This window comes from Cryptomeria japonica, chromosome 4 (assembly GCF_030272615.1).
Source record: "Cryptomeria japonica chromosome 4, Sugi_1.0, whole genome shotgun sequence".
Classification (NCBI taxonomy): Eukaryota; Viridiplantae; Streptophyta; class Pinopsida; order Cupressales; family Cupressaceae; genus Cryptomeria; species Cryptomeria japonica.
In genome coordinates, this window is record NC_081408.1 from 540,862,939 (window position 1) to 540,874,278 (window position 11,340).

At 34.8% G+C, this 11,340-nt stretch overlaps 1 protein-coding gene across 1 annotated transcript; it reads left to right on the plus strand.

Moving 5' to 3' along the window:
• Positions 1–1,476: 1,476 nt before the first annotated feature.
• Positions 1,477–3,216, plus strand: LOC131034995 (ATP synthase delta chain, chloroplastic). The gene is made up of 2 exons (XM_057966627.2): positions 1,477–1,650; positions 2,374–3,216. Exon 2 carries the CDS (start codon positions 2,374–2,376, stop codon positions 3,139–3,141), a length of 768 nt encoding a protein of 255 aa, XP_057822610.1. The 5' UTR covers positions 1,477–1,650; the 3' UTR covers positions 3,142–3,216.
• Positions 3,217–11,340: the final 8,124 nt, after the last annotated feature.

An 11,340-nucleotide genomic window follows, 5' to 3' on the forward strand; every position in this document is an offset into this window, starting at 1 on the left:
AGAAAAATGAATCTCATCACAAACACAAGATTTAAAGTAGAAAATAGAAAAATAAACTTTTAATAAAAACTCAAAAAGAAATTTAAGATAATGTGTGAACATAATTTCATACAACATTTCAAATAAAATAAAATAAAATATTTCTAAATAAAAATAAAATAACTTTAAATTAAATAAAAATAACTCTACAAATAGGAAAAATTAAAAAACTTCTAAATAAATGAAATGACTATTAAAGAAATAGAAAAACTCTTAAAATAAAATAAAATAAATAAGAATTTTTTTCTAAATTTCTAAATAAATGAAATGACTATTAAAAACTCTTAAAATAAAATCATTTTTAAAGTAAAATATATACTTATTTTTAAACATTTCTTGTATCTTTTAATATATCATTTGTAATTACATTTACCAAATTTTTAATTAAAGATCATTATTAGTACTTGTCGTTAGGCAATACTCTTGTAATGAATTTTTTTTGTTTCCCTTTTATACACGAGTTTCTCGAATTGAACATAATAGATTTCTCGGAAGCGGCATGAACTTTTAAACATTTATATCATATATGATTTAATTAAATTTGTGTTAACGGTTTTAAATTTAGTAATTTTTACTTGAGAAATAACTTTTTCAAAATTAAGTTTTTACATTTTCTTTTTGTTTTTTAAATTTGCATGAAATATATTTTAAACCAACATTATAAAACATTATAAATCATATTTTATGTGCATAAAGAACATTTTTTATGGCTACATAAATAGATCTATAATCAAATCAAATAATAAAAGTATAAAATTGTATAAAAATTTTAATTTTTTATATAGTTTTGTTTACACATTTTTGTTTATTATATTTTAGTTTTTAAAGTAGATTTAAATCTAAAACTATTTCAATTATTTAACTTTATTTTGTGAAATTACAAATTTATTAGGATTTCTTTAATTTATATTATTTTTCTAGTAAAATTTTAATTATTATGAACTAATTATGTTTAATTTTTTTAACTTAATTATTATAATTTTTAAAAAATAATCATTATTAAAATTAAATAATTATTATTATTAAAGCTATACTAAAAACAAGACAAGTACTAGCCACTATGTGGCACTTGTTTTTTATTGTGTTAGGGATATCCCTCACAATCCCTTCCATTAGGTAAGTCTGAGTCTCAAATTGAACCAAAATCATGAGAAACAAACCCATGGCCCAAACTACCTCCACTACTCATAAGGCTATTTCCACCACTCATAAGACTATTAAATATCATTATTTTAGTTATCTAATTTCTATATTTATTTGAGCCAAAAATAAATAAATAAAAAATATGAAAGGTATTTTTAATCTCCCTTTCAATCATACGAGGTAAATGTTCTTGTCAGCATTTTGAAAATTTCTACTAGTGTAGGGGATAAGTTCCATATGGACTCAAATACTTCAACGCGACACGTGGCAAAAAATGGTATTGGGATGGACAGAGTGCCCTTCAGATAACTCTAGATAGACTGCCCTTGTACATCCGTCCGATGTCTCCACCCCTCAAATTCTGACCGATCGATCCCTGCAGTGTTAAACGAAAGCAAATTATTGCATCGGAAGCCTACAGTTGCACAAGATTTGTGTTCCAGTCAAAAAAGTGCATTCAAATTTCAGGTGAGGTTTTCATGCTCATTGAATAAAAACCAAACTCTAAATTCCCATCTCATGTCTGAAATGATAATTGGGTATTTTTCTTTTAAAGAATGGTGTGTTGGGATTTAGGCATATTTTTCGTTTTAGCTTTTAGTGTTTAAAATCCAAATTGAAATCACAAGTTCTTTTCTGAGTTGGGTGTGGCTGCATTTGATTGGATTGACAGGCTCTGTAATGTTTGGGTTTTGAGAAAATTGCATCAGTTGAGTACCCTCACAATAAAAGCTGTAGAAATTGAATGCATTGGGATTCAGAAACACGTGAGTGATTTCAGTTAGACTTAGGGAAAATGTAGTGTGTGTGTTTAATCTTAACTTAGTTTGTTGAGACTGGTGTACTAATTGACTACATTGAGGCTTTTGGAAAACTGTAGGGTAATGATCGTTCAAATTGGATGTTCTGAGATTGATAACTTCAGTGATTGATTTGATGAATACTTTGGGAAAATGTAAAAAGATTTGGAAATAAAAAAGAGACCTATCTTATATAACTGTTTTGCATCCAATGATATCAAATTTACACAATCCATATTGTTGTTCAGGGTTTTTTCTGGATTTGATTGTGTTAAATCTTTTTTGTATCCCTTATTATTATCTTGGTCTTTGTTTATGTAATATAAGATGCATTTTTGAATAAATGATTAAAGAGAAAGAATTGAAACTATGGACTGTGGGTTTTTGGTAGATGGAATCTCTAAAGCAGTCTCCTGTGGCCCTGAATATGCAATGTGCGCCATCTGCAAGAGCCCTTTTCAAAGGGGCTAATGGCCCAATTTCCCAGCTATCCATAAAATGTGCCTTTTTTGGGACAAGGCTCGTGAAGACCCACAAACCCCTTTCCACCAAAGTTTCTCAAGTGGTTCGCAGAAACAGAACTCGTATTGTGATGTCAGACAGTGTTGCAGGGTCATATGCCACTGCCCTTGCAGATCTGGGAAAGTCTGTGAATTCCCTAGATGCTATAAATAGTGACTTGGAAAAGCTCTCACAGTTCCTGGTCAACAAGGATATATTTGCCTTCCTTGTGAATCCGATTATATTACCGGAGAAGAAGAAGGAAATTCTCAAAAGCATTGCAGTTGATGCCAAGTTTGAGCCCTATACATTAAATTTTCTCTTCATCCTTATTGACAAGAAAAGGATAAAACTGATTAATGAGATTATTAAAGAGTTTGAGATAACCTACAATAAACTGACAGACACAGAGTTGGCAATTGTGACTTCTGCAGTCAAACTTGAGAATCGCCATCTGCATGCGATTGCTAAGAAGGTCCAGAGCTTCACTAATGCAAAGAATGTTAGACTAAAGACCGTTATTGATCCCTCTCTAATTGCAGGCTTCACTATTCGGTTTGGAAGTTCTGGCTCCAACATGATAGATATGTCTGTGAAAACTGAATTAGAGAAGTTGGCAGGTCAGATTGGTTATAACGAGAGTATTCAACTTGTATGAATATGACATGTCTGTGAGTTCTTCACACATTCAATGCAATATTTTTTTGTTAATCTAAGTATTATTTTTTCGCTAGAGTGCTTTCATGATGACTTGAAGAAATCAGCTAGGCCATGATTCTTGTCATCACTATGTTTCTGTCTATATTTTATGATCCTACTTGAAGATTTATCCAATCTGAGCATTTTATTGAAAATTTTTGTAGATTTTTTATTGTTGCAAGGCATCATGATATCTGATTTCAGAATCAATGGCTTAGTGATGGAAAAACAAGGTTTCTTAAGAATCTGAAAAGAATTATCAGATGAAAAGCATGCATGCCACATGGAGGCCAGATGGGCGTATCTGTACAGGGTTTCAATATATAAATCATTATTAATTCATTTAGTCTGAAGATAGTTCATACTAAACATGAGTTGACTTCATTTTCATGAATTCTATGGATTGGTTTTGAATTGCTTATTCTTGGAAATTGTGTGTGCATGCTTTACTGTGTTTTCTCTAGCTTGTTTGGACCTAATAAGAATGGCAGTTTTAATTTGCAAGGTTTTTGAGGTTCCCAACTTATTGATCGGTAACTCCATAGTCTTTAAAAGTGCCTGTTTTTAATAAGTGGATTCATTGACCAGAAAACATGCAATGTTATGGCAAGTGGCAAATTTGCTTTCTGATTTTCAGTCGTTTTGATTACTTCTATGATTTGATTCTAAAAACTTATACACAATTGAATCCAGATGCAATAGCTATTACTATCTATTTTGTAAATAATTTTTGATTTTGTAAATAATTTTTGAATTCACAATTGAATCCAGATGCAATAGCTATTACTATCTATTTTCCAAATAATTTTTGAATTTATGTTTGATAATAGGAAGAGAGGTTGATCAATATCATAACAAAATGACATCAAAGACATTAAACTAGCACAATTCAGGTCCTTCGGTAGCTGAGTTATCAATGTACAATATGGACCAAAGTTGAAATGCCAACTTATTCTCAATGAGGGTTTTCTGTTCAAGATAGTTTGCAAAGTCCCTTTACTTGTTCTTTTTTAATGGTTAGCACTTGAAGCTGATTTTCCAATTACCTAAAGTTATATACTTATTTTCGGGGACTGATATTATACCAGAAGTTTATGCCTCTCTGAACTAGTAGATATAGAACCTTAACCTAATGACAGGTTATTGTTGTAATGAAGAAAGTTTACTACTCTTAAATGTAATACTAATTTTGTTTGACAAGAAAAAACATTTGCTAACCTGTACCTGTTTTCATCATGCATAATCTCAGATATGCCTGGAGACCGTAGTTTGAAATTTTGGCATTCCATGACTAATGGGTTTTAGGAGTTACCAGTGATTTTCTTGTTCAGTCTAAATGGAATGGTACACTTTCTATCTTTGTAAATGGTTTCTTGGATTCTTGCACCCATTTTTTTTCTATTAAGACGGAAATCCTGGAAACCATTTATGAATGTATTAACTTAGAAATCTATCAGGTCTAATACTTGCTATTTACTATGTGTCTATTTTAATTGTAAGCTTGTTTTAGATCTCAGCCATGCTCATTCTCATTTCACTATTTTCTACTGTAACCATGGATGACTGAATAACTATGGAAATCTATCCGGTCAAATACTTTCTATCTAGTACTTGTCTATTCCAATTGTAATCTTGTTTCATATCTTAGCCATGCTCATTCTTTTTTCACTATTTTCTTTTGTAGCCATGGGTGACTGTCCTCAAGCAACCCATGAATTGTCTTAGGAGGCTTGGCTTAAGAATATGATGTCTTTGATGATACAGTCTGGTGCTCAATGATACTTGAGGTTGGTCATGTTTTACCCTACTCGTTGACTATCCTCTTGGACAGTATTTCATCAAAAGATAAGAGCAACCATCCAATTTTGATAGGTTATGTTCCAAATTTAGAATGAAATCTTTCTTTAAATCTGTTTGAATTTGTCATTCTCTGAAACAAAATATTCAGCAAGACAACAGTACCAATGTCCAAAAGTTTTGGTAGGTTTAAAGGTGAAAGGTTTGCTAGAATTTCAAAAAAGTTTCAAAAAGATTCAAAGCTCTATAACAGAAAATGACGGATAATCGGACATAAAATATGAAAAATGACATTAAAATTTATTTTACAGTCCGATGTTCACATATATCAAGATTTGATACGTCACATGGTCATACAAATTTAGAGAATGGTACTTGCTTTCTCTTAATGTTCTAGGTTACCATTGTCTATCCAGGGATCACAATGCACTGCACTTTTTGGGTATTTATTAATTAGTAAACAGTACAGTCAAAGTTGCATTGTTAACACTAAATAGAAGTTAGACAGTCAAAGGTGCATTGTGATCCCTGGATAGACAGTTGCTGTCTAGGTTCTAGGGCTAGCAGGCATGAAAATGACAATTTAAGCATTGTGGTGCTTTATGACTCGCACCATATGCACCCTTTCCCCTTTTTTAACATAACAATCAAAGATCTATCAGAGAATATCCATCAACTTGAACTACCTAGCAACCTGAGCCAAAATGGAACAAATTTGTTGGACAATGTTGGTATGTCATTCATCCAACCTTCAAGATATAAAACAAATAGCTAACAAACGACATTAGAGATATGGGTTGTGTTGTCATTTTATGACATCCTTGGTCCATCAGTGAGAACCGATCAGAGATATGTTCCATGGACCAGCGCTGCCCCAGTTGATCAAGGAGAGAAGAATCATGAAGTGTGAAGTGTTGCCTTGTCCGGAGGAGGTTCCTCCCTTGGCCTTTTCTTCTTCCCTGGAACTCCGGAACCCCGAGGTTCCAAAGTTCTTTTCCCTTTGCATTAAATGTTTTTGCCAAGATTTCCATCAAGGGAGGTACGGGGCCATACTTGGTGACTCATGTCATGTCTGACTTTGGAAGGTTAGTCAATCCACCTTCTCAGGATTGCCCTTTGTGGGTATGGCTAGGTTGCTTGCATGTACAAGTCAAGTGCATGCACTTCCCTGCACTTCCAGACTGACATGCAGGGGTCATGATCACTCTTGTAACCATTTTTCTATATAAAGGTTGTTAAGTGTCATTGTAAAGGGTTCTCTCCCCGCTGGCTTGAGCTATCCCATGCTTTCTCACTTCTCTTGTATTTATCCTGCATTTATGCAATTGTAAGTTTGGCCTTTGGCCTTTAAATGAATTGAAATTACATTTTTGCCTTCCTTCAACTTATGCATGTTGTGTATGTTTCCTTACTTTCATCATAAGTGTATGTTTTGTGCCTCTTTTCTCCATATATGTTGTGTTAACTTGTTTTTCTGAGTGTGACTTGTGGGAATCATTCTCCCCTCTTGACACTTAGCAAATTCTAACCTCCATACATGCGTTTGGGTCGCTCATACAACTGAAGCTTGTGCATCTCTTGGGTATTTCAGTTGATTCTTCGTGTCATTTCGGTAGAGAGAGGAACAATCTTTTCTTGGTGCATCACCTCCTTTTATTTCAAGCATTCTCTCTTCCCTTTACCTCTACAATTTTTTAGGATAGGCTTAGGAGTTAGTTTTGAAGTGTTTAGTTGGTTCAACACTTGCACCTAGACTAAGAAGGAAGCCGACCTTCTCCGGAGATTCAACCCCTTGCACAAGGTCTCACATTTCGGGGTTGTTTCCATGTTTCACAAAGTTGCTGAGTTGGTAGCTCAGCAAGGGTGCGAGCTTTTGTGATAACAGGTTGAATACACGAGGACTTGATTAAGAATTCATGATCTTGCATCACTAAACTTTAGGTGATATGACCAAATGCACTTGGGACATTAATCGAACTCTCAAAGGACATGTTGGAGATAGTTCAAGTTTAAAACATGGTCAATATGATGAATTCAACAATTAGTGAATATGTTTTTCTAGTGCCAAATCACAAAGTAGGGTATTTTCAACAGGGTTATGGCGTATAAGAGAAGAATTCATTGCTCATGAATATTTTTGGGAGCAACTATGAATCCTAATGTTGGGCAAGCCAGAGTAGATATTACAGGTGGTCAATTTCTAAGGTTTGTTTTACCTTTCAAAGCCAACATGATATTGATTTTTCCTTGGTTTGTGCATTGTACATAGTCTTTTCAATGATAGGAATTTTCTTGTCACACTTTGGGTCAGAATTCAACATGTATGAGAACTTGTTAAAAACCTTGAAGGAGAGTTAATGTAATATGTGTGTTGCAGAAGCTTGGTAGAGGAAAAGGTAAAAGTAGTTTTTAAGTCACTACAAAGATCCCAATTAGTTGAATGATATGCCTTGTTCTTATGCACCCTTGAGGTAGAGTCAATGTAATATGTGTGTTGTAAAAGCTTGCTAGAGGAAAAGGTAAAAGTAAATTTGTAGTCACTACAAAGACCCCAATTAGTTCAATGATATGCCCTATTATGAAAGCTTTCCATAATGGGATTGTTTATCCAATTACCTTATATATTATTTAATGAGGTTGACAACTCAATTCTCAACTTCCACTTAAAAGTATGCAAATGTTCACTATTATAATACAAAAGCTATAATGTTCCATTGATTTCTAAAGTTGATCATGTGTATGGCATTGCATTTTCTTTAATATCATAGTCCTTTTTAATATTTTGATATCAAGTTTTGATAAAGTGTATCATGATTCTAGTTTATTTTATTCATTTATAACATATATTTTGTGATATAACAATAATATAATGGATATGTAACCATTATTTTTGGGGAAGTTTGTGTTGGTACATTGCCTCGTAAATATCTCGACCAATAATACAATGTCAAGCTTGTGTTAGTAATAGAGAAATAAATAAACAACCCTTTCACTTGTAAAACTTCAAGCAAGAGGACTGAAGTCCTAATGTTTAATAAAACAAAATTATTCTTATAATATTGCAACGATCATATAATCATTGAAATTTCAAATGTAGATGTAATGTCCTATTTCCGACATTAGTCCTTTTGGTTGACTTTTAGGCTATTTTGGAGGCCCGTAGGCTAAGCAGAGACAAAATTAGGGTTTACATCTTCTGGGAACTTTTCAGGGGTTTGTTTGCAAGAGTTTGAAAGTTTGTTCTTTGGGTCTTTTTGGGTTTTCAAAGAGCTTCAGAATGGTGTGACATGCACTTCCATCAGAGGAGATTTTTGAACTTACTATTTTTAGTGAGTTATGACAACTACCCGGATTATGCTTAAAAGGTGTTTGGAGTCACTATTTTTAGTAGTATGTTATTTTTAGCAGTATGGTACAACACTTGGTTTCTATTTCTGGCAGTCTAGTTTGAGGGGTAGTTTATTCAAGTTTTTTGGAGTTCATTTTTGGAAGGTAATAATTGAAGTGATTTTATAATTTCAAATTGCTTTTTGACCCCCACGCCTAGGCTCAATGATTTTTAAGTTGTTTTCAAAAGATGTTCTCATGTGGGTGCCTAAATTGGGAATTATTAATAAATTTAATTAAGTTATTTGTACACATGAAAAGGGAAATAAAATAAAGTAAAACTTTTAATCCCGCATGGCCTAGAGAAGAGGGTTGATCCCTTTGAGAGAGTTATAAAACTAGGTTTGAGAGGCTCATTTGGGTATGCTATTATTTTGATAACAAAGTGTTGTTGAAATATTTTCAGACTCTTGCTTTGGGGTTGAGTGTCTCCTAGCTTCTTCCAGTTTCGAGTTTGAAAGATAACTTGTAATGTCCCCATCTTTGAAAGATAACTAGGAAGCTCTCAAGCATTTCAGTACCTTGTTGGGTGAAGTGGATAACCTGGATTTCAGCAAGCAAAATACCCTTTTACAAGCTATCCCTTCTATCCTGTCGGAAGCTGACAATCGCCTCTTATCCCGTATTCCTTCTAATCTTGAAATCAGAAAGGCGGTGTTCTCCTTTCAGGGTGATAAATCCCCTGGTTCGGACGCCTTCCCCATGTTTTTCTTGCAAAACTTCTAGCACATTTTGGAGGCTAACATATGCAATGGTGTTAAGGAATTCTTTGGCTCTAGAAGACTTCTTAAGGAACTGAACGCCACTTTCATTGTCCTAATCCCAAAGAATCCCGGAGCTAATTCTCTTAACAAGTTTAGACCCATCAGTTTGTGTAACTCTGTCTACAAGATCCTTTCCAAGGTTTTGATTTCCAGGTTGCTGGAGATTCTCCCAAGGATTATTTATGTCCAGCAGAATGGCTTTGTCCCCGGAAGATAGATTTTGGACTCTATTATCTCTGTTCATGAAAATATCCACTCCCTGAAAGTGGCAAATAACCAGGGATTCTTCCTTAAGTTAGACATGGCTAAAGCTTTTGATAGAGTGAACTGACAGTTTCTCCTTAGGATCATGAAATCGTTTGGTTTTGGTGACAAAGTTATCCAACTTTGTTCTCAACTCATGGAAACTTCCTCCTCTACTGTTATTGTTAATGGCTCCCCATCCAGTTTCTTCAAAAGCTCCAGAGGTCTCAGACAGGGAGACCCCATCTCCCCTATCCTGCTCACCATTCTTGTTGAATGCCTGGGTAGATTCATCCTTAAAAATGTGGAAGGAGGCAATCTTAAGGGTCTGAAACCTTCTTCATCCAATGTTGTTTGCTCTCATGAACAATCCGTTGATGACTCTATCACCATGGGGGAAGCTACCATCTTGGAAGCCAAAAATATGAAGATTATTCTGAATACCCATGAATCTGCCTCTGGCCAAAAAATCAACTGGGATAAAAGCTCTCTATTTTTCATCAACACCCCGGCCCAAAGGCAACTAAGGATTGGTAGGATTCTTGGCTGCAACATCTCTGAGTTTCCTTCTACCTATTTGGGACTTCTTCTATGTCTCAAGCCCGAGGATTCCTTCTAGAATAAGTTAATTGACAGACTTAACTTGAAACTCGCTGGCTGGAAAGGGGTTGTCCTTAGTCAAGCAGGTAAAGTCACTCTGCTCAAAGCCACTCTCCAAAATCTTCCTGTGTATGCTCTTAGCCTGTTCAAAATCCCCTCAAAGTTTGCAGAAGCTATTGAAAGAATCCAAAAAAAGTTCCTTTGGTCGGGTGTGGAAGTTAAAAACAAAATCCCCCTTATTGCCTGGAATAACATTTGTTCCCCTAAGGCCTCAAGTGGGCTGGGCTTAAGGAACATTGGTTCTATAAATAAAGCTTTATTAGCCAAGCAAATATGGAGATTCAAAGGGGAGGAAAGAGAATGGAACTCTATTTGGAAAAACAAATATCTCTATATGCAACCTTCTGAGGAAAAATTCTTTGACAACTCTTTCTCTGTTAATGGATCTGCCATTTGGAATGTCGTGCAATATGCTAAAGGCTGGGCTGTTGCTGGCAGAACCTGGAACCTTGGGGATGGGAGGAGAATAAGATTTTGGGAAGATAGATGGATCCTGGATAAACCTCTAGAGGAAATTCATATCCTCAAAGATTGGAAAGACAGTTTCAAATGCAGGTATGGTGAAATGGTAAGAGATTACTGGAGAAATGGGGACTGGATTGACTTCAGCCAGCAGTGTCTGGATCTCAAGTTCCTTCAGATTGCTCTCTCTGCTAAAATCCCTAGAAACAACAAAGATGACAGACTGATATGGGGGGAAACTCTGGATGGGAAATACTCTGTTTCCTTTGTTGTGGCTATTCACAATGTCCCGGTGGAAGAAATTGCCATCTGGGCCAAAGTTTGGAATAAGAAATTAGTTCCCAAAGTCAATATCTTCTTCTGGATTTTCATCCAAAATAAGATATTAACCTTGGATAATCTTCATAAAAGAGGCATCATTTTTCCTAATAGGTGTTCTCTTTGTTGCAGGGAAGAGGAGACAACTTGTCATATTCTCAATCAATGCTCTTTTAGCCAGGATATCTGGAAAATCATCCTTTCCAGGTGGAACCTGAGCTGGGTCTTCCCGAACTCTCTTGGTGACACTTGGCTTCAATGGCATTGTCCTAACTCTAATCCTAAAATTGTGGAGACTTGGAAACTTACTCTGCCGATTGTTATTTGGAATATATGGAAAGAGCGCAATAACAGGATTTTCAGGGATAAAAGGATCATTCCTGAAGTGGTTGCAAATAAAATCTTTAGGAGCATTTTTGAATGCCTCTACTGTATTGATTAGGGACTTGCTGCTAAAGATGATTTCAAAGACAGGTGAAACCTTTCTACTACTACTACTACTAGCAAGGAGAAAGGTAGAGAAGGTC